The sequence below is a fragment of the Panthera pardus genome, unplaced genomic scaffold (assembly GCF_024362965.1).
Source record: "Panthera pardus isolate Hobbes unplaced genomic scaffold, ASM2436296v1 HiC_scaffold_8, whole genome shotgun sequence".
Classification (NCBI taxonomy): Eukaryota; Metazoa; Chordata; class Mammalia; order Carnivora; family Felidae; genus Panthera; species Panthera pardus.
In genome coordinates, this window is record NW_026527013.1 from 135,161,585 (window position 1) to 135,185,790 (window position 24,206).

Here is a 24,206-nt window from a genome sequence, read left to right on the forward strand (position 1 = left end):
GCCACATCTTCAATTCCTCTAAAAGAAATGTCATTAGCAATCAGTGTCCATGTCTTCAAAGCTATCCATTCCCCACACCCAGCTCTAAACAACCACTGATTTACCTTCTGTCTCTAAAATTTTCCTGTTCTGGATATTTCACATAAATGCAATCATACAATATATGGCCTTTTGTACCCAAGTAAAATTTTAAACTAGAAGAAGTTAATTAAGTCTTTATTTTTAAAACATTTGAGACTTGCTATATTTTATAAAAATATGAATAGAACAAGATCCTTATACTTCAGAGATTCATGGACCAGTAGGGGAAAGAAATGTATCGGTAAAGAATGAATTGATGCTCTAATGGAAAATGAAAGAGCTATTTCTGTGGGAGTGAAAAGAGGGAGCCTTGAAATCGATCTGGGTCTGTCAGATGTGAGGAATAACCTCCAGAGGAGGTTTCTTTCAAGGCTAATGTCCTCCAGTGGAATGATTCACTATGGAATTCTAATGGTGACAAGAGTGAAACTTACAGCCTTGGAGGAATTTGTTTTTGATTAAGAACGTTAGAACTGCCAATAAAGTAGAGAGAAGGTTAGGCTGGTGTGAAGAAGTGGGGGATTGATGAATAAATGGTCACTGGATTATTGAGAAAATTAAATGGGATAAATATAAGGTATATAACAAGGCATCTGCTGTAAATTACCCCTTCAGTAAATATTAGATCATTTCTACTTCCTTTTGAGATGGAGAATACTGCCACAGAGTATGATATAAAATAAATGTGTCTGAGAGTTCTTGTGAGTAAGTGACTACTATGGAAACAAGATGGAACTTGGTTTAATTAAGACGGGGAAATGTTTTGGCCATAAAAAGTCATCAATGTGAATTTTGATGGTGACAAAGTGTTTATAAGAAAAAATTTAAGAAGTGGTTATCTGTAAATATGGTAGTTTTTCTTCATGACCCAATCAACAAAAGTTGGTATTTCTATGGAAGAAAACAGATGGCATTGGACAGTCTGGAGTCCAGGTCACATTGGTTCCATACTCCAGAAGTGGCAATGGGATTGGGAGGCGAATCCAGTTTCTAAATGCCTTTCATACCCCAACGCATTACTTACGTGATGACTCTGTACCAGACAATGTTCACTGTGGTGGGGTCTGAGTGGGTACAAAATAAAACCTTTATTATCCCTTCCTGCAAATAACTAATGGGCTAGTTGGGGGGAAGCATACATAAAGAGATGCTTTCACTTTACTATAGCAAGTCTTGTAATAAAGGTATTCTTAAGGCAGTACGGAAGCCCAGTTGAGGGCTTTTAGCTTGCCTCAGCATTTGGTAGAAACTTTCTCTACAAAGAAAGATGGATGAGTAAAAATGGGAAAGGCATTCCAGACAAAAGAAACTGAGCAGGAACACAGGATATGAAACCAATTGGTTAGTGCAAAGAACCACAAGCATCTTGATAGAGCCAGAGTGTGACTGGGGGGACACTGAGCGGGGAGGAATGGCGCTGGAGGACCATGTCCTTGGGACCTTATAACCAGTGTCAGGAATTTGGTCTTGAAGAGCTTTAATCAAGGGAAGGATGCAGTCAGTTTTGCATTTTATATATCACTTTGGCTGTACTATGAGAAACAGAATTAAGGTGGATGCATTTTGAAACTTTGTGGGGTAGCAGAAAGAATATATATTTTGAAATCTGACAGAGTTGGATTACTAAAGAAACGTACTTAATCCTATTATACACTCAGTTTTGTCCTCTTTAACATGGAGATAATATTACCTATTTTGTAGTTTTGTAGATTTTTCTGATGCATAGAGAATACTTAGTAAAATAACTAGTGGTGGTAGTAACTGTAGTAGTAGTAGCAGCAGCAGTTGCTATTCTGACTAGAAGAAGGGAGACTAATAGGAAGCTGTTTCAGTAATTCCGATAATGGTTATTATAGACAAGAAGAAACAGAAGTTAAGCAGAAGAATTGTGAGGAGATCGGGAATACCATATTTATGTACTATTTCCATCCACAGGAAGGTCATCAGGGAAAAATGGGCTTTCAGGGAAGACTGAGGGAAAAACCCTGAGGAAATGAGAAGAAGAGAGAAATTGGCTTAGGATTAAGGATTCCCCTGCACAACAGGAATTGGGAAGGGGGACACATAGGAATCCTATGTGTTTAGGAAGGAAGGATGCAGAGGTGAAATTACATAGAACTGAGACATCTGAACAAGGCAGAAAGATCGCAAGTCTTACTAACAATATTTCTAGTGGAGGACACCACTAAGTGGGCTTGAATAAGTAATTGTTGATGATGATGATGAGCATTTTGCTTTCTTAATGTACAATTCACTCTTCTTCCTCTTTGTTTTATTTATTTTTTTATTATTTTTAAAGTTTATTTATTTATTTTTGAGAGAGAGAGAGAGAGAGAGGAAGACAAAGAGAATCCCAAGCAGACTGTGCACTGTCAACATGGAACCCCATGTGGGCTCGAACCCCGCAACCGTGAGATCATGACCTGAGCTGAGGTCAAGAGTTGGACAGGCAACTGACTGAGCCACTGAGGCGCTCCTTCCTTTTTGTTTTAAATTGTCAAAACACTTAGCTTTTCATTTCTAGTAATCTCTGAATCCTGACTCCCTGTCCTTTCCTGTCCTGCTGACTTTTGCAACTAGTGCTTCCTAGTCATCTTATTATAGGCAAAAATATCCAGCATCCTAAATTCTTTGTTCTTGAAACTGGAAAATGTAGCAGGTACAATGAGCATATTAGTGTGGTAGTGGGTACTCTTCTCATTGCTGAGTAGTCCCTGTATGCTGTTATCTATCCAACTACGTGCAACTACATGATGAATTGCTTGAGAGCAGTGATTCTAAAAAGTTTATGTTCGTGTACTCCACCTAGGACTTCGATAGGCAGAATGGTAAATTCTTATTAGGTGACTATTTCAGAAATACTTTGGAGTAGGCATGCCAGTTACAAGAATTTTCCTCGGAACGTGTTCTCCCCTGAGCCTCACAGTCTCAGGGCTGGAATCATGACACCAGCATACTATTGCTGGAGTAACAAAAAAAAGTAATTGGAAGTTCTAGATGGTCTTACTCAGAATCAAAAGTTTCCTCTATTTTCAGTACTAAAGAGTTTCCAACTTTTGTACTTTTGTTGTCATTGTTAAACAAGTATTCCTCACCTTTTTTAAAAAAAGGCCAGTGAGAGTCTGCCAAAATGAAGTTTTTATTTTTTAAGTGTGGAGGAATTTGGAGCATAAGAACATGAAATACCTACAGAATCCCTGAGGGTTAAGCAGCTGGTGCCAGCAAAAGAAACCCTTGATGTATTCTCTATGTGGCCCCATCACCAAATACAAACATTCATGATTCAATATGTTTTCGTTTTGACTGCCAGCGTTGATCTGTTTCTTAATGTGCTCCAGCTAGACTTGGAAACTGGAGATGAGAACGGAATATTTTCTTCCTCATTTTTGTGTTTTTGTTCAGCTCTAGTATCTACAAAGCACTTGCGTATGTGGTGATGCTTATGGTCATAGGAGTAGGCTGCTAGGTGTAAATCTGTGTGGATAGGAAAAAGTACGCACAACATATTTCACATAGTTTTCTGATTTCAGTTTGTTGAAAACTATTCACTCTGAGGGATAGCTTAAAGACTTTATCGCAGGGAAGGGCACGGAGACAGCTCTGGGCTGATAGAATAACTGGTAATATGCAGACACGAGTGAACAAGTCAGGTGCAGTCACGATCAGTTCTGCTTTGGGAACATCTCCATGTATGGGTTTACAGTTTCTACTCTGGAGCCAGATTATAATATAGTGGATTCCTAGGCAAATTTATAGTTATTTTTAATTTTTAATTTTTATTATTTTTTTAATGTTTATTTATTTTTGAGAGAGAGAGAGAGAGAGAGACAGAGTGCGAGAGGGGGAAAGGCAGAGAAAGAAGGAGACTTAGAATCCAAAGCAAGCTCCAGGCTCTGAGCTGTCAGCACAGAGCCCTACATGGGGCTTGAACTTAGGAACCCTGAGATCACGACCCCAGCCGAAGTCGGATGCTTAACCAACTGAGCCACCCAGCCGCCCCTATAGTTATTTTTAAATACCATTTTATATTTTGGTGCCCATTAACTTATCCTCCCATTTTTTTTTCCATGTTGCCAGACTACCTTTAGAGTTCTAAATATTTGTACACTTTTGTAACCAGCACTGGAGATTCTGCTAGCTTAAAAAGAGGAATCAGTGTAATTGGGCCCTCATTAATTTACTTATCCCTTAAGGAGATTGTAACTCTGTTTCGTTACTAAAAGAGGTCAGACTTCACTGTTCTCTTGTCTTTTTTTTTTTTTTTTCCAGGATACTGCTTTTTTTTTATACACTTCACCAAAACCTTATCCTACCACAGAACCCCATAGCAGACAGCAAGAGAATTCTAGGCAGGCTGGTGTTTGGGTAAATGGGTAGTTGGACTGATTTTATTCAGTGACTCACTCTCTTGTAAAAGTACCTGGGTTTGGCTTTTATGATAGTGCGTGGTGGGAGGTGGGGCGTGGGATATGAGAAGAGGTCAGGGACTTAGGATATGTAATCGGTTTCCACAAAGTTGTTGAGATCCTTTTGCAACCACAAAATGGTCTTCATTAAGTATTTGTCTTGGCAGCCATTACATATGCATTGTAAAAAAAATATTTACTATGTAGGTTGCAGAATTAAAGTCTGTTTGTGTTTTCTCTACCACTGCTGCTTGGCAGTTTTCATCTTTAAGTCACTGGAAAAAAATAAATTGGGAGAAAATTTGGCAAGAAGTTACTAAAAGAAAAAAATAACTTGGGAGGGAAATTGGCAAGAAGTATGAAAAACTTGGGAGGGAAGTAAGCAAAGAAATGAGTTAGTGACTGATCTGGAATATAAATTCCATCATACAGATACCATAAGTCTAATTAAATTTGAATTTTACCTCTGGATCTCCAGATCTGGCCAAAACTAACTTATATGAATAGAAGTTTAACCTTGGGATGGTCATTCCACCACTACAGGAGAATTCAGGAATATTCAGTTGGGAGACCTGTACATAAAAAGGAGCTATAGGAATTAACAATTGCATTCAGTAGCAGCCAAGACTTAGTGGAGATGTAAAACAGATATTTGAAGCACATTGAACTATGTCCCCTAAACCAGAATAAACCACACTTAGTGACTGTACCTTGAACCACCTGCAATTTTCTCCTAATAAGTAATTAAGTCTGAAAGCACTGCCATTTATTTACTGTAATATGAAGCAAGTACATTTATTTTATAAAACTATTGAACCAGAACCAAACAGAAATGTCATAGCGTCTCCTGAACTGAACTGTTATTTCACTTCATTTGAGCCCTGGAACTTAAACACACACTAGGGATGCCTGGGTGGCTCAGTCAGTTCAGCATCCGACTCAGGTCATGATCTCACAGTTCGTGGGTTTGAGCCCCACGTCAGGCTCTGTGTTGACAGCTTGGAGCCTGGAACCTGCTTGGGATTCTGTGTCTCCCTCTCTCTCTCTGCCCCTCCCCTGTTCGTGCTCTGTCTCTCTCTCTCTCTCAAAAATGAATAAACATTAATAAATAAATAAATATAAATGCACTAGCTAACATCTGTTGAGAGAGCACATGTCAGTACTGCTATGCTAAATGTTTGCACACATTGGTCCATCAAATTCTCACTTTAATCATCTAGTGACAACTTTGCTTAGAGTTTGCAGTCGAAGCGAAATTGTGCTGAATTCTAAAAGCATGAACTATTTTTTAGGTATTAAAATTACAATTTTGGAATTAATTATTAGCTTGACATCTCTAAAACCAAAATAGCCCTAAGACTGCTTGTCTTAGTAAGATTTGGGCAAGTCAATAGAACAGTATTAATAAACATGTAATTTTAATTGTCTGGGACCAGGCTATCTCATGAATATATATGAAATTAAGATATTTAAGCTATGTTTTCATATTTAAAAAAATCACTGAGCTTTCCAAAGGTCAAAGCCATGCTATATCATTATATATATATGTCTAAGGTTTCATCCCTCTTGAAGAACTGGAATTCTGAGCTCTGTACTCTTGGAATTTCCCTTTTTGTAGCAAGGGCTAATAAGTCAAGATCAAGGGAAGATTTTACACTTATGTTTTAATAGAACCTTAGAACCCTGTAATGTTCATAAAGGTCTTTGCAGGAAGGTAAATTTAGTTTTTCTAAAAATGCTGAGTATAAGTGTTCTCTTGACAAAACGGACCCTAGAAATGGCAATTGTATTACCATCAATGTCTTTCAGAACCAAGTCTATAATAATTTTTATTCAGAGGTTTAGTTAGTCTTGATTTAAATTAAATAAATTAAAAAGTTGATTTAAACAAATATTTGAGTTCCTACTGTGGACACAGTAGTACATTAGGCACTCGGGATGCTGTCTGCAAGTGTAGCAAGGGTCCCTGTCTGCCATTAGTTTTGACTTACAGGCATTTGAGGGAAAAGAAACATGTGTATATACATTCACTCATTTAGTAAATATTTGTAAGTACGCCAAACTCTGGAAATTATTTTTTAAAGTTTATTTATATTTTGAGAGAGAGAGAAAGTGCAAGTAGGGGTGGGGCAGAGAGAGAGAGAGAGAGAGAGAGAGAGAGAGAGAATCCCAAGCAGGCTCGATGCTCATCACAGAGCCTGACATGGGACTCCATCTCCTGAGCATGAGATCATGACTTGAGCCAAAATCAAGAGTTGGTGGCTTAACCAACTGAGGCACCCAGGCACCCCCAAACTCTGGGAATTATTAGTAAACAAGACACAGTCCCTGTCCTCAAGGGGCTTTTATTCTAGTGGAGATAACCAAGTAAAAACAAGAGCAGTTTGATCAGTTCTATGATAATGATTAATATAGGGTCCTTAAATGAGTACAGAGAAGAAGCATTGAAACTGATCTTAGAAGTGCAGGTGAGGCTTCCCTGGAGGAAGTGATGTCTCACATGAGAGATGATGGATGAGTAGGAGCATTTCAGTAAAGAAGGACAGGGAAAACATTCCAGGAAGAGAACATAATGTACATGGCCTGGAGCCCAGAGGGAACACTGTATATTCGAGGAGCTATAGTCAGCTCTATGTGGTTGGAATGCATAATGAAATGGGCCTGGAGCCAGGAGACAGCATTACATTTTTGCAAGAGCTCTAGACAAGACAGCAAGACTGGGTCTGGAAAGAGAAGGGTATATAGTGATAGCTGAACTGGGAGAGTACAGTCAGATCATAGTTTCTGTTCTTCCGTTTGCCAGCAATTAAAAAAAAAGCCAAAAGAGGCAGAAAGACAAAGGCATCCATTTAATTTTTGTATTTCGTATAAGTAAATCCAATTGGTGAAATCCAATTCTCATACAGCATTCTAGCTGTAGAGGAGTCGGAGAAACATGGTAATTAGTGGGAGCACAGGAATGTCCCTGGGAGGAGAGCAAACGGGTCTACAGAATCCTCTACAGTTGCTTTTCTTTACTGGGGGAAATGCCATAATAAAAACAATGTTTTAGGAAGATTATTTTTTTTTTAATTTATTTATTTATTTTGAAAGAGACAGAGACAGTGTGAGTGGGGAGGGGCAGAGAGAGGGTGAGAGAATCCCAAGCAGGCTGCACACTGTCAGCACGGAGCCTGACGCAGGGCTCAAACCCACAAAACCATGAGATCATGACCTGCTCCAAAACTAAGAGTTGGACACTTAACTGATTGAGCCACCCAAGTGCCCCCAGGAAGATTCTTCTAATATAATATGCAAACTGAAGGAGGATAATGGAGATGTTGTGGTTAGAAGTTTATCAAATATTGTTATTCAAATTTTAAACAAAAGGAAGTAAAATTTTAAGAGACTTGTTGAAGATCCATAATTGATGGGACCAGCAAGAGAATCCAAGTCTTCTGATTCCTCTTTTTTTTTTTTTTTTTTAATGTGCTCAATTAGGGTTATTGCTTATTAGATGAGAAAGTCTATCTTAGAACCTAATGACTTATCCATTGAACATTGCTGACTTTAAGTTAGAACTTCAGGCTAGTTAATCTCACTATGATGGTAACAGTATTATTAAACCATTAAGATTGTAAGTCTGCCATTTGTACAGGAGAATGTTATGATAACAAAGACTTGTGACCTAATGGCATTGAGAATTCCATGACATAGTTGTGAAAACTATTTTTAGCGAGGCTATTTGTTTTCATGGAAATGATATGTGAAGCTACCATGGTCCTAAATAAGCATATCTTGAGAAAACCACCTATACTAACACACTTGAAATTTAAATAAATCAGGAAATTTCTTCCCCGATCTTCTCCCAAAATATCTTCTCCTTTTCCTTTACCCTTGAGGCAGAATCTCATGTTCATGTCCATGCCTCATAACCTCTAATTTAAGATATGGAAGTCCAGGGCACCTGTGTGGCTCATTTGGTTAAGCGTCTGACTTTGGCTCAGGTCATAATGTCACGGTTTGTGAATTCGAGCCCCACATCGATCTTTACACTGGCAGTGCAGAGCCTGCTTGGGATTCTCTCTCTCCCTCTCTCTCTACCTATGTCCTGCTCTCACTCTTGCTCTCTATCAAAATAAATAAATAAAGTTAAAATTTTTTTAAAGGTACAATTGATAATAAGTGACATATTTTTAAAAAATTTAAAAATAAAATATGGAAGTCCAAGTAGCTGGGCAAGTCCACATAGGAGAGGAAACCTGCTCAGAGCAAGTTGAGCAGCTGGTCTTCCAGTCAACTCTTGAGAAAATAAGGGTCATGGTGGTATTACTTCAGAGAAAACAGGTAAGAAAGTATTGAAGCTTGTCTCCTAAGGAACTGAATTACAAATCAGGAGATTTACTTACTTGGGAGCTGGGAGACTAGTTAGGAAGTCCAGAGCAGGATCAACTATGGGATACTAATGAGCTGGCAAGGTACTAGGAAAGGGGTGCCTTATCAGGCATTGGATGTGTCCCAGAATCTTGGGTGGGTAGACCTAGAAGAGATAGTAAAGGAATTAACAGCTTCCTAATGCCAATTCTTAGATCAACTGAATCAAAATCACCTAGGGAGCTTTTCAAAAGTAGATTTTTAAATGTCATTTCAGAGAATCTGAAATCTGGAGTTAAATGAGTCTAATGTAGAGCCAGAATAAAAGAAACAATATTCTTTTGTTTGTTTCAAGTATCTTTTTTTTTTTTTCCAAAATTTTATTTAATCAAGTATCTTTTCTAACTGTACTTCCTAACTGCACTTACCCAGGGGTACCTTAAATCATTGCATTTTGTAGGTCTTCCTTTAATAATGCTTATGTAGGGGCGCCTGGGTGGCTCAGTCAGTTAAACATCTGACTTCAGCTCAGGTCATGATCTCATGGTTTGTGAGTTTGAGCCCCACATCACGCTCTGTGCTGACAGCTTGGAGCCTGGAGCCTGCTTTGGATTCTGTGTCTCCTTCTACCTCTGCCCTCCCCAACTCATGCTCTGTCTCTGTCTCTCTCAAAAATAAATAAACATTAAAAAAATAAATAAATAAATAAATAAAAATGCTTATGTAGGGCTCCTGGATGGCTCAGTTGGTTAAGCTCGGCTCAGGTCATGATCTCACAGTTTGTGAGTTCACCGTGAGATCAAGCCCCACGTTGGGCTCCGGGCCAACAGTTCAGAGCCTGGAGCTGCTTCAGATTCTGTGTCTCCCTCTCTCTCTGGCCCTCCCCAGCTCGCACTCTGTCTCTTTCTCAAAAATAAATAAATGTTAAAAAATAAAATAAAAATGCTTATGTTATTTTCAAATACAAATACAGACTTACATACATACAGAAATAAACACTAAAGAAGCTAGAGATATGAACAAAATTACATATATACTCACAAGCTCATGCATAAAACCACATATATGTATGCATATATCTGAATATTAAGCAATAGTTTAATATTTAATTTAATAATTTAATTTAATAGTTTAAACTTTTTTAAATATTGGTGACAAGACTGTAACATCCATTATGTAAAAGAACTAGCTTTTTGTACTTTTGTTGGCCACAATAAAAATTATACTGGATTTTGAGTTTTCTGCTATAAATCTGGCCAGTGCAAAATCTCAGGGAAAGAAGAGCTTTTATTTTTCAGGTTGATAAAAAGTTCTCACTTCTTATGCTTTCCAGCAGGGTTAATCTTTAGTCAGTATTTTTATGTACAGCTATGTGTATCAAGTTTGACTTAGGTCAAAAATTATCTTTCCTAATAAACAGAACTCCAATTTTTAATTTATGAATTCATTCATGTATATTTCCTGCTGTAGAAGTTAACCTCTGTTGATATATCATACAGAGCCACCCAACACTCTCAAGATAACACATCCATGTTTACAAAAGCTATGTGCAAAAATGGTTAATTAATTCTTTCTTCCTACAACTCTTGACTTTCTCACATTCTCTCCTTCCCTCCTCTCTCCTCCTCACTTCTTTTCTGTTCCCCCAACACTTCTTTTCTTCTCCCTCCATGCTCATTTTCCCTGTGTATAAAGCAAAAGTGCTTAGTAATTATTAAACATTAATAACACTGGCACTAACTGGCCGATGATTTACTGTTAAAGACATGCTTTATGGCATGTTATTCCCTCTAAAGTTCATGTCCCCTCAACCCAAGCTTCACACCCTGCTCCCTTACCACAAGCAGCTATATTGTCAAGGTTGTTCTAAAGAATGATAAGGTAGCCATAAAGCAAGGTTTATGATTTTTCCTATCTACAAAGTCACAGGAAGCTCAAATGTACTCAGCAAATATTGCAAAATTGCAAGGAACCATTAAGTGTAACACTCCACCCTTTTCTTAAAGTTCTCCCCCTCTTTGATGTAATAAATGTATTCTCAAGTCAGAATTAATGAACTTTATGTTAGCAGTTCCTCTTTAACAACTTCTGGTTTGTCTGGCTCAGTTGAACCATATTAGGGTGGCGTTTAGGTGCATTTTAAAAAAATGGTAAACATTTGTGTGAGAAGCGCATCCATCACATTGGGTATAGAATGCTTTTCTTAATAATAAGTTAATCTTTATTGCACACTTATTATAGCATTACTTTGACCCTCTCTAGTATTCTTTATCTAAGTATTTTCAAAGTGCTTTACAATCTCAAACAGACCCAGTACATGCACAGAGTTCTTTGAAGATGGCATTTGCCTTTCTGACCAGCATTGTAAAGGAAATTACCCTAAAGAGTAAGTATCTGTTTGAGTAGGTATAATAACCACAAAATACAAATTCCTGGGCTCTTCCCTAATTCATCTGAGTAAGAATAGGTACAACATTGTTAACAAGCTCCCCACGTGATTCTGAAATAATCGGTCTACATACTTCACTTTGAGAACCAATTGTCCACATATTTTATTTTATCTGTAGATAAACTCTGCTGTCAGCTCAGGTCATGATCTCGCAGTTCATGAGTTTGTGCTCCTCATCGGGCTCTGTGCTGACAGGTCGGAGCCTGGTTTGGATTCTGTGTCTCCCTCTCTCTCTGCCCCTCCCCTGCTCATTCTCTCTCTCTCTCTCTCTCTCTCTCTCTCTCTCTCTCTCAAAAATAAATAAATATTTAAAAAAATCTTAGTCATCAATTTTTTTTTTTTTTTTTTTTTTTTTAGAAAGAGCATTCCTGGTTTTCTTTTTTTTTCTTTTTTTTTCAACGTTTTTTATTTATTTTTGGGACAGAGAGAGACAGAGCATGAATGGGGGAGGGGCAGAGAGAGAGACACAGAATCGGAAACCGGCTCCAGGCTCCGATCAGCCCAGAGCCTGATGTGGGGCTCGAACTCACGGAACGCGAGATCGTGACCTGGCTGAAGTCGGACGCTTAACCGACTGCGCCACCCAGGCGCCCCTTAGTCATCAATTTTTATTTAAGAAGTCAAATCATACCCAGCATCTTAATGTCACTGAATGATTTCCTGTAACAATTTTTGTGGATAGCTCCAAAGGAACTCAAGCTATGTGCAAATAAAGAAAATAGCATTTGTCTCTGTGCACAGGTCTTCTCTAAGCAATACTGCTTGTTAAACTCATGATAGTACCAAGTGGCATAACTTTTTTTTTGGATTATAATTTTCACATGAAAGAAAATGTGCTGTGAAGGCTGAAAACCAACACTCTTAAGGCAAATATATTACCAGATTTGAGTGCCCTTAGTAATCAGCAAAGATAAAGTTTATGTATACAAAACAAAGTGTTTTATATTTAATCAAATAGAAAAAGCCAAACACTAATAAAGAAATCTACAAATGATCAATAAACTAGGCAATCAGAGCAAGTACTCACATTAGGAACAGGATGTTGGTATTACTAATATATTTGATCTTAAAATAATGAGCTTATTCACAATTCTATTCAATCTATCCCCACTCTTTTGTTTCATTTGAAACTTAGCAATTTCCTATTAATTACACTCTCTAAGAAACTTATGAAATTATCCACATGTACACACATTTTTCTTCACAAATGGCTTCATTCCAGAAAAGGAGTCTAAATATACTAGCTCAGAACCTCAACTCTTTTCAGGTGTGGAAATCTTTTCTTTTCCTCTCGTTTCTTTTCTTTTCTTTTCTTTTTCATGCTTTTAAAAAGTAGTCTGTACCACTAGTGTCCATTCTGGATAGGAAACAATTATATGATAATATTCCTGTTTTCTAATTGCATTATTAGGGGCCTGGACAAATTCTAAGTGGAACTTTATTGTTATTTTAGAGAGAGAGAGAAGGGTGGCAGAGAGAGAGAGAGAGAGATAAAATGAAGAGCTAAATGAAGCTCTTCATTACCTGAGCTAAAATGAAGAGCCAAACCAACTGAGCCACCCAGGTGCCCTCTAAATAGAACTTAAAAAAAGTTTTTTTTTTAGTGTTTATTTGTTTTTGAGAGAGAGAGAGGGAGGGAGGGAGAGAAACAGAGCTCGAGTGAGGGAGGTGCAGAGAGAGAGGGAGACACAGAATCTGAAGCAGGCTCCAGGCTCTGAGCTGTCAGCACAGAACCCAATATGGGGCTCGAACTCATGAACTGGGAGATCATGACCTGACCTGAAGTCAGACCCTCAACCGAATGAACCACCCAGTCGCCCCTAAGTATAACTTTTTACCAAATCTTTCCACCATTATTTTTCTACAAAACCCCAACTTTCAAGTGGTTACTGTGATGAATGTGGTATGTACTTTTCCGATTTATTTAAATGAATATACATCCATTTATACATGTACTTATCAACAAACAATACTTAACAGTTTTGTTTGTGTGGTTTTAGAATTTATGTAAATGGTATACTTTATATACATCATTCTTCAACTTGCTTTCTTTGCTCCTATTACCTCTTTGAGGTCTAGACATGCTACTTACATGTAGAAATTTGTTTCATTCTTTTTAACTGTTATATTATAATCCTATATCACATTTTATTTACTCATTCTGATACCGATGAACACTTAGATTGTTTCAAGATTTTACTTAATACCGCGGTGAAAATCTTTCAACATTTCTCTTTGCACATCTGCAAGAGTTTCTCTGGTGTGGATATCTGGCAACTGAATTGTGGTGTTTTAGGGTATATGTGCACATTTCCAATTTTACTAGATACTGCCAAATTGTACTTTAAAGTAGCTGTATCAGTTTATACCATCACCAGTCATTTATGAGTGTTCCCATTGACTCACATCTTGAAATCTCTTGTTATTGACAGAGACTTTAATTTTTGGCATTCTAGTTTGTAAAAAGTCCTATCTCTCTCTCGCCCTCTGTCTCTGTCTCTCTCTTTTCTAATTTGTAGTTCCATGATGGCTGGTGAGATATTTTCATGTTTGTTTGTCGTTCTGATTTCATATCCTTTGCCAATTTGGGGGGGGTAAGGTATTGCGGTGGTTATGAGATATGCCTTATGGATCACTGTTGCAGGAAGAGGATCTGAGAAATGGCCCCAGTTGCCATACATTGAAATCCTCCACTCACTGAGTTTGTCTTGAGACTTCAAGTTGCACAGGCAGCTTCCCATGAATGATTGAGTGTGGCAGGATACAGAAGCAGATTTGTGTTTAGAGGACGTGGGACTTACTTAGTAACTGGTTTTGGTTCAGAGACTCCCAGATGGCTTTTCAAAAGTTGGTTAGATTCAGATGGTGGTCTAGGGTCTTTCCACACAACCTTCTGGCCTTCTCTCCTTCACTCAGGGGTTGGACTTGGACTAAGTTCTCACATATCTCCCAGCCTCCCCGCTTTCTTTCCTATTTCCTTTTACACCAGTATTTCCCCCAATAAAATCATTACATATTTAATCTGTCTTAGTTTAAGAGGAGAGATCTTCAAAATTAAGATCAAAACTGATCATTAATTGAATACATTGTAAGTGTTAGAAAAGATTTTATCTTTTAGCAATGCATCCCTTGACAGCATTTTAGTGCTATGTAAAATACCATTGTCTTCTTTTTTAAGTATGGTACATCTACCAGAGGTTATCACCACTGCTATCCAAAATTAAAAACCTAAGAAAACCTTTCTTAACCTAGAGAAACTGGGTGATTTACTAGCAAGATATAAATGATCAAAATTTCTTTCAAAGCACAAAAAGACTTGAAGGCGTGCCTGGGTGGCTCAGTTGGTTAAGTGTTGGCTCAGATCATGACCTCACGATTCCCGAGTTCGAGTCCCATATCCGGCTTTGTGCTGACAGCTCAGAGCCTGGAGCCTGTTTCAGATTCTGGGTCTCCCTCTCTCTCTCTGCCCCTCCCCAACTTGTGCTCTCTCTCTCGCTCTCTCTCTCTCTCTCTCTCTCTCTCTCAAAAATAAACATTAAAAAAAGACTTGAATAGACATATTGCCACTATAAAGCTGGCTTTGTGTCTGCTACTTCAAAAGGCATTATCATTAGATGATTTTATAATTGAACTGTATCTCACCCTTAAGTAACATATAATTCCTGTATTATTTAAACTATACCAAACCATAGAAAAAGATAGAAAGCTCTTCAACTAATTCTCTTTTTTTTTTAACTGAAGTGTAGTTGACATACAATATTATATTACTTTCAGGTATAAAACATAATGATTCAACATTTATATGTATTATGAAGTGATCACCATGATAAATGTAGCTACCATCTGTCATCATACAAAGTTGTTATGCATTACTAACTTTATTCCCTATGCTGTACATTGTATCCCTGTGTCTTAAAGTTTCTACCTTTCAATCTCCTTCACCTATTTTGCCCATCCCCCATCCCTCTCTCTTCCAGCAACCATCAGTTTTTTCTCTGTATCTGAGTCTGTTTCTGTTTTGTTCATTCATTTTTTTTTATTCCATATATAAATGAGATCATGAGTACTTGTCTTAGTGTCTTATTTCACTTTTTGTATTCCCACCAACCATGCACAAGGGTTCCCTTTTTTCCAATTCATTTTCTAAAGCCAGAATAGTCTAGGACCAAAATCTGAAAAATAATATAAAAAAATAAAACTACAGTTAATCATACTTATGATATAGATATTTAAGTAAAATGTTATCAGATGAAATATTAATAAATAGATTCCAGCATGATATAAGAAATGATAAAATATGACAAAGAAAGGTTTATGATAGGAATGCAAAAGTGCTTCAATGTAAAGAAATCTGTAAATACAGCATAATTTGTTATATGGACAAGGAAGAAAACCATATAGCAAGGTCAGTAGATGCTAAAAGTATACATAAAAATCAGCAGTCATTTGTAATACAAATTTAAAGTAAAAATAGAAGTAGAAGGAACTTCATAAATACAGTAACTTTATTTTAACCCTACATCCCAAAGTAAACCTTATTTTTAAGTGCTGAAAAGTTAATGCTGTCTGTCTTAAAATAGGGATAATATTGTGTTCGTGAAAAGGCTGTTTATCCAAAAAACCCCAAGAAGTTCTAGCAAAGAGCAAACAAACAGAAAACAGAAGTCTGTTAGAATTAATAAGGGAATATAATAAGATGTCTGGACAATAGATAAGCATACAAAAGTAACTAGCTTTTCTTCACACAAGCAATAGTCATCAAGGAGTAAAAATAGAAAGCTATTCAATTCACAATAGTAGAAAATAATAAATACTGAAAGATAATGAAATACTGAAAGATAATAAATACTGAAAGATAATGGCAGGAATGTAAACTGGTGCAGCCACTATGGAAAACAGTGTGGAGGGTCCTCAAAAAAAATTAAGAATGGAAATACCATATGACCTAGCAATTGCACTTCTGGGTATTTAACTAAAAGGAGTGAAATCACTGTCTTGAAAAATATCTGTACCCCCACGACCACTCCAGCATTGTTTAGAATAGCCGACACATGGAAACAACATAAGTGCCCATAAACAGATGAATGCATAAAGAAAGTATTTTGTCTGTCTGTCTATATCTACCCACCTACACATATATGCAATGGGATATTATAACCCTAACCATAAAAAAAGAATGAAATCTTCCATTTGCGACAACATGAATGGAACTAGAAGGTAGTATGCCAAGTGAAATCCACCAGACAAAGACAAATACTATATGATCTCACTTAGTGGTGGAATATTAAAAACCTGAACTCATAGATATAGCAAACAGAGGGGTGGTTTCCAGAAACAGAGGCAAGAGAGAGTGAGAGGGTGAAATGGATGAAGGGGGTCAGAAGGTACAAACTTACGGTTTTAAGATTAGTAAATCCTGGGGATGTAGTGTAGAGCAAGGTGACCATAGCTAACAATACTGTAACGTACACTGGAAAATTACTAAGAGAGCAAATCTCGTAAGTTCTCACAAGAAAAATATATTTGTAACTATATTCAATTATATCCCAATTTAAAAGTATTAGGGATAAATCTAATGGGAAACTTATAGGACATAGATGAAGAACATTGTAAGCTCTTATTGAAAGGTCTAAAACATTATCTGCCTTGGTTTATCTTTTCGAACTTTCAATTTCTTCATATTTAAAATGAGGATAGGGCTGTGATGAATATTTTAAAAGCTAATACACGTAAAGTGCTTAAAATGGTATCTGACATATAATAGGCACTCAGTATCTTTAGCTATTATTATTATTACTATTGGTGTTATTGATATTGTTATTATATAGAAGACTATAAACAAAAAGTCAAAACATTTATGAATAATAATTGTTTGTCAGATATTAAATCATACTTAACTCTATTAAATGACCAAAACCAAAAATACTAGTATAGGAATAGAAAATGGATCAGAGGAACCAGAAAGTCCAGAAATAGATCTTAGAAAATATGAGAATTTGATATATGGTAGATGATAGATGAATTCAGAGGAAAATTATTTATTTACTAAATCATGACTGTTATTCAACTAAAAGGAAAAAAAGATTCATATCTCATACCATTGTACAAACAAAAATTGTCCCTTGAATATATTTTTTTGAATTTTGTAAGAGTAATAAACATTTTAAGAGAAAATTTAGAATATTATATGAATAACCTAAAAGTGGAATAGTACTGGGGCGCTTGGGTGGCTCAATTGGTTGAGTGTCTGACTTCAGCTCAGGTCACGATCTCGCGGTCCGTGAGTTTGAGCCCCGTGTCAGGCTCTGTGCTGACAGCTCGGAGCCTGGAGCCTGCTCCAGATTCTGTGTCTCCCTCTTTCTCTGCCCCTCCCCCACTCGCACTCTGTCTCTCTCTCAAAAATAAATAAACATTAAAAAAAATTAAAAATAAACAAATAAAATAACAGTGAAGTAGTACTTTTTAACCAATATAGGAATTCTAGATAGATCAATTAACTTCATGAAAATGAAAATTTTGCAAATGACATAGTGTAAACATAGTGAAAACAGAAATAGCAGAAAAAAATTAATATCTGTAACATACGGAGACAAATGAGAGAAGTTTGGCTGAAATAGTCTGTTCTTTATTGTCTTAAGAAAAGAAAGTTAATGAAATAAAATTGCATTGTGCTCTTTGGACATTTAAATTCAGAGGGAAAGTGGAAATGATAATTCATGATCTTCTATTGTTTCTTGTTTTCCCCTCCACTTTTCTGGTCTCTTTTAGTCTGCCAATATCTTCTTGCCTTTTTCTACAGGTATCTACTTCTTCTGATACTATTCCTTTCCCATTTTCTTTCTCTACTCTGTACACATTTCTTCATTTCCTTTTCTTATATGTACCCATTTCTTTGTTGCTTGATGTTTGGTTATCTGCCCTTTCTCCATTCCCTCTTTCTCTCTTCCTTCATTCCATAAATCTTTATTAATGCTCGTACTAGGCTAAGATTTTGTATCCTCTACATTCATATTCTATCCCCTAAGTGAAACTGTGACATAATCATACCATCAACATAACTACTGATATTTCTAAATTTAAACGCTTTTAAAAGCTTTTAACTGATTTAACTAGTATGGTGTTGAATTCAAATTTGGGGAACTGAAAACTCCAATAGTTTCAGCAACTGCTGGCTTTTTAATAGCTTCCTTTATAAATCTGCTTCCTTTATAAAAAGCCTGCACTCAATATATTCACATAATGCAAACTATTCTTGATTTTTCTTACTCCAAAGGATTTATTTTTTAAAAGAGAATGGGACTGGAGGAAAGCAAATATGGTACAGGAGAAAAGAAATACACATGTCAGTTTTCTTGCTAATTGCTCTAAATCAAGTACAGAGGATGTGCTTCATAGCACAGCTGAGTAAAGGCATAAAGACCAAGAAGTTCCTGGAAGTGCTTCTTCAGTGAGGCTGAAGATTTCAGACCCTAGAGTGTGGGATTTAGCTAGAGTCCTTGGTTTTGGATAGAATCCTAGATATATGGCTTGGCTCATGAGTTGAAAAAAATCATTTAGTTCAGTATAAAGAAATGAAGCACTTTCTTTGATATATCTCATTACTATGAAGGTCCTTCTCATCTGTAGGGCTACTGGCTGTCAGTGACCTCTCTGTGTGTGATATTTCTCCAATGCCAGCATAGTCAATTCCACTGAGTCCTACTGAATCTCCTCCAAAATGTCAGTACTTTTTGTCTCAGACCTTTGGTTCCCCTAGGTCAGGAGTACTAACATTAACAGTTCTTTGGGGGTAACAGTTCTAGCCTACAGGAGCTGCAAAATCGTTTTTAATATAAATGAATATTTGTTAATTTACCTGCTTTGTAAGTTTAGAGTTTTGTGTATGAAGTTCTATAAACTCTCATAAGGTAGACAACAGAAACAAATGGATAACAGAAGTAACCATTTTGACAATTTAAATATTGATAATGGTGGTGGGTCAAGGAGAGATGGTGGATTCTTCTTGATTGTTAAAGAAAAGGAGGCATAGTATAGAAATGCTTTTTTTAGTGGAGGGAGAAAGAAGAAAGTGGTAACAAAAGAAAAGAGCAGATATTTGGGGATGAGAAGAGCACAGGGAGAGTAACTTTTTTTGAACTAAAGGGAGAGTGTTACCTGTCTAACTCATTCTTCACGTCTCAGGCCAACTTAATCACTTCCAAAAAGCCTTGTAGAATTTTCTATATTGTATGGATACTTCTGTTGTCTGTACAATTAATTTGCCATTTAATTGGGTACTGTTTTGTAACCTGTCTTAAAAGGGTGAATTAAGTCATTGGGATGTTATTTAGCATTCTCCAGGATTATTCTCCAAGGACTATTTGTTATAAGTTCTAATCTCCTTTTACAATGTCTAGCATGTTTGTTGCCTTGGAGAAGTTATTAACTGGGAGTAAGAATGTTATGCCCCCTGTGGAAAGGTGGTGATGACAGGAGAGACAAAGTAGATGGCAAAGCACATGGGGCTGAGTTGCTGAGGATGGATGGGGAAGAAGCCTGTGGTGGTGGGTGGATGAGAAAAGTATGGAAAGGAATTGCCTTTTATTCTTGGTCATCCACTGAATATGCTTAGGTACTGCAGGGGATGGGAGTAGTGTTCTTTTAGTTTTTCTTGTTAGGTTTATTCGTGTCTGGAGATTTTCTTTTAGAAGAATGAGTTGAAATTGGAAAGTAATGCATTTTAGCATGTTGGTAGTACTTGAGTTTGTGTAACAAATCTATGGATTATATACACCCGTGTTTACACGCCCATAAATATACATATGGTTTACCTTTTGATATTTTCCAATTCTTATTTCATGATCATGAATGAAATTCTAGAGGTTAAAGAAAAAATTACTTCTAAAATTTCAGCCATGTTTTGACCAATTGAAGTGGATTTGAAATAATTGAGAATGAAGTGTTTTAAATTTTGGCTGTGGTTAAAACAGTCTAATATATGATTACATTTGAAGGAAAGTATACCTTTCAAATTCATAAACATACTAACAATTCCTCTCTAACTTCCTTTTTTGGATAATAGGACATTTCCAAGTTTGCAGAGAAGGATAATATCGTTCTTGGAGAGGGTGGAATCACACTGAGTGGAGGTCAGCGAGCAAGAATTTCCTTAGCAAGGTGAATATCTGATTATTGGTTCAGTGGGCTTTTGTTGTAAATATACCCGTAAAAATTATAGATATTGCTCTATTTTTTTATATTTTGTTTCTGGAATTGAAAAATGCCTGGGGTTTTATAATTAGCAGGTTAAGAATCACCTTTATGAACTATAGATAAGGATTTACTATTCATATTTGATAAAGGTGATGGCTTTTTCAAAATGCATGCTCTTAGTTTGGTGTCTGTATATTTGTTGCCTTATGGTATGCTTTACTACAAGTAGAAAACTCAGGAATTCTGCACAACACAAGGAAAAAAAAGTGTTTCTTTTAAGTTGATCAGGGGGTCCCCACTCACCCACCCCACAACGTACTCACCTGCTTTAAACTTCTGTTTATACTTCTTGGTTTAGAAAAACCTACATTTTCAAATTTTCAACATAATTAACAATTTCATAACAAAAATATCAAGGCAAATGATGTCACTTGGCTTAAAGTCTATAATCTTTAAAGGAAAAATAAGTAGGACAAGCACATCTAACATTGTAGGGGACAGTGAAGTCCCTTGGTAGAGACATTCTTGGTTTAAGCATTTTGAGCTGTTGAAGAGAAGTACATAAAGTTAATTTGTGTCAAGAAGAAAACTTTGTGGTTAAACTAGAACTTTCAGTTTAAAAAGTTGTTGGTGAGATGAGATGTCAAATGTTCCTCCAGTTTTATTTGAATAGAATTCTTCTCACTGTGTTGCCAGAGTTGTCAACAACAAATCACATTGACTGATTGATATTTTGGCTCCTTTGCCTTACTTTCTCCTGCTTTCAAAGTCTGGAACAGTAAACTAACTTACGGAGCACCTACAATTGCCTGGTATTATTCTAGGCTTAATGTATGCGTGTGTAATTTTACTTAATCCTCATATCCTCCTGCAAAGAGAAAATTGTTCTCCCCACTTTATAGAAGAGATCATCAGATAATTGAGGCTGTTAGAGCTTCACTTGTAAAAACTATACCAGGAAATGGTAGAGTCACAATTTGAACCAGGTCCTCTGAACTCTTGGCATTAAACCATGACTTTATTTGGGGGTTACTTGTGAAGTAATAAATCAGTAGGTATTAATTATTCACAGACAAGATAATGGCTTCTAAATAAATAGAAATTGACTAATCTTTGCGTCAAAGTAAGACTTATCTTAAACATTCCATTTCAAAACTTAAGATATGCTATGTGGTGTCTAGGCATTTAACATAGACTTGAGGCTGTATTTACAAAACTTTAAAATTTGGTTTTATTTATAAGGTGCACACAATTTGAGCTACTATTGAAAATAATTATTGTTATTCTGATTGGAATGTGTCACATCACGTGTTGTCCAGTTTTGGGTTGTGAATATATTATTTCCAATTCTTGAGAAACTGTGGTCATAGATGTAAAGGAGAGAGAGAAGCAAGACAGAGCAGGGGGTAGTGAAAGACCTTGAGGGTGTATTTTGATAGGGGTCTTTTATCTAGTTCTTGCATGTTATCTTTAAAAATAATTTATACTGCAAAAGTTCTTTTAAAAAAATTTTTTAATGTTTATTTTTGAGAGAGAAAGAGAGAGAGAGAGACAGACAGAATATGAGCAGGGGCAGGAGAGGAGCAGAAAGAGGGAGAGACACAGAACTCGAAGCAGGTTCCAGGCTCCCAGCTGTCAGCACAGAGCCTGACATGGGGCTTGAACTCATGAACTGTGAGATCACGACTTGAGCTGAAGTCAAAGACTTAACCAACTGAGCCACCCAGGTGCCCCTATGTTGCAAAAGTTCTTTTAGATTTCACTTTGCCTTTTTGCCATTTCTAGTTTTTAACTGAATACAATTTTTACAGAAAATACCAAGAGTTATACATAAACCCTGAATCCTATGCATGGGGTAAGGGTAGTGCTGCTAACAACCACACCTGAAAAGTTTAGATGTTATGAAGATTTAATCTCATTTCTATTAACATGAGACTACATCTTCATCTTATTACTGTTCTAAGATTAATTTAATGAAGATTTTACTTGCTCATAAAATTTTTATTTATGGGGTGCCTGGATGGCTCAGTCAGTTGAGCATCTGACTCTTGATTTTAGCTCAGGTCATGATCTCAAAGTTCTTAGGATTGAGCCCTGTATTGGGCTCTATGCTAACAGTGTGGAGCCTGCTTGGGGTTCTCTCTCTCTCTCTCTCTCTCTCTCGGCCCCTCCCTGCTCATGCTCGCTCGCACTCTCACTCTCTCAAGATAAATAAACATTTAAAAAGTTTATTTTTTAATTTATTTTTGTTTCAAGTTTTTATTTCAATTTATTTAAATAAAAATTTATTTAGATATGTTAGCATATAGTGTAATATTGGTTTTAGGAATAGAATTTAGTGATTCATCACTTACATATTTTTAACTTAAAAAATAAAACGGATATGGGTGTACATTTTTGTTGTGAATTATTTATCCTTTCTTGTTTGGAATTCTTATAAATATGGTACAGAGACTGAAACTACATGGAGCAAAATCCAACAGTAATATTACAGCCACAATACCAAAATTTTTTGGTAGCAGTCAACACTGAAAGACACTTAACATTTCTTTTTATCTCATGCTGCTATTTAGTTGCTGTCTCTGACATTTTATAGCATTGAAACAGTCCATTTTCTTTTTTGCTTTCCCACCAACATGCAAGATCTTTGAGGGCAGGGACTATGTAATTTTTACCACTGTATTCCCAGCACATAGCATGGTTCTTGACTCTAAACAAATACTATTATTAAAGATTTTCTTTTTTTAAGGTAGTATTTTAAATTGTATGGTCTGGTGTGATTCATTTTGTTAACTTCTGCTAGTTTATATCATTTACACTTAGCAAAGCCAGTTTAATCATTCTTGAAATGTTGTGAAAACCCATAAAAATCTTTTAAGACTTACCTTTTTGATTCTCATTTAAAATTATTTGTACTAAATGGCATGAGATACTTAAAAATATAATTTAATTTCCATTTTCTTTTTAGAGCAGTGTACAAAGATGCTGATTTATACCTGTTAGACTCTCCTTTTGGATACCTGGATGTTTTAACAGAAAAAGAAATATTTGAAAGGTATGTTCTTTGAATAATTTATAATGCTCATGCCATGCTAAAAGAGAAGAAAGCACAACTATACCATCATAGATGACATTTTACCCTTGAGAAATATGGCCACCATTGTGGTAGAATGTGACATAGCACTCACCCAAATCTGATTTTCCCTTCACAGTGAAGACTCAAAATCACTTCCATTAAAACCTGTTCTGACCATATAGTAAACCAATTTCTTCCATTGCTATTGTCAAAACAATCACTATCTATGTAGTTTTTACATTATTATTGCCTTGTGGCATATATTATTTTAAATGGTTATTGTACTTAACATTTTTACTTTTTTGTGTTAGTATTTTATTCTGTCTTCTCCTTAGATAGGATGTCTCTTAGAAAGTAAACAAGCTGAATGTTTTAATGTAGGTGAATGCTCAGACTATTTATATACCTCAATACTTTCTATAGAACCTCTTCCTTGGTTACACAAAACTAGGAATTTTCATTTTATTGGAGCTCCTACTAGGGCACAATGTATGTAAAGTTCCTAAGAGGAGCAGTTTTACAACTTGATTTCAGTTTCAAAATGATTTCATGAGCTATAAAGTAGTTTATTAAGAGAATTATTATACTTTTCTGAAATAAAGATTTTAAGCAATGAGGATGTAGAAGTTTATGTCTATAAAATGGCTGT

At 36.2% G+C, this 24,206-nt stretch overlaps 1 protein-coding gene across 2 annotated transcripts in view; it reads left to right on the forward strand.

Moving 5' to 3' along the window:
- Nucleotides 1–24,206, forward strand: part of CFTR (CF transmembrane conductance regulator) — a 181,352-nt gene that overhangs the window by 73,162 nt on the left and 83,984 nt on the right. For both annotated transcript variants that reach the window (XM_019418034.2, XM_019418035.2), the window contains 2 exons: nucleotides 20,351–20,445; nucleotides 23,450–23,536. In XM_019418034.2, the coding sequence (XP_019273579.1) occupies nucleotides 20,351–20,445; nucleotides 23,450–23,536 (182 nt within the window). The remainder of the gene's footprint in view (nucleotides 1–20,350; nucleotides 20,446–23,449; nucleotides 23,537–24,206) is intronic.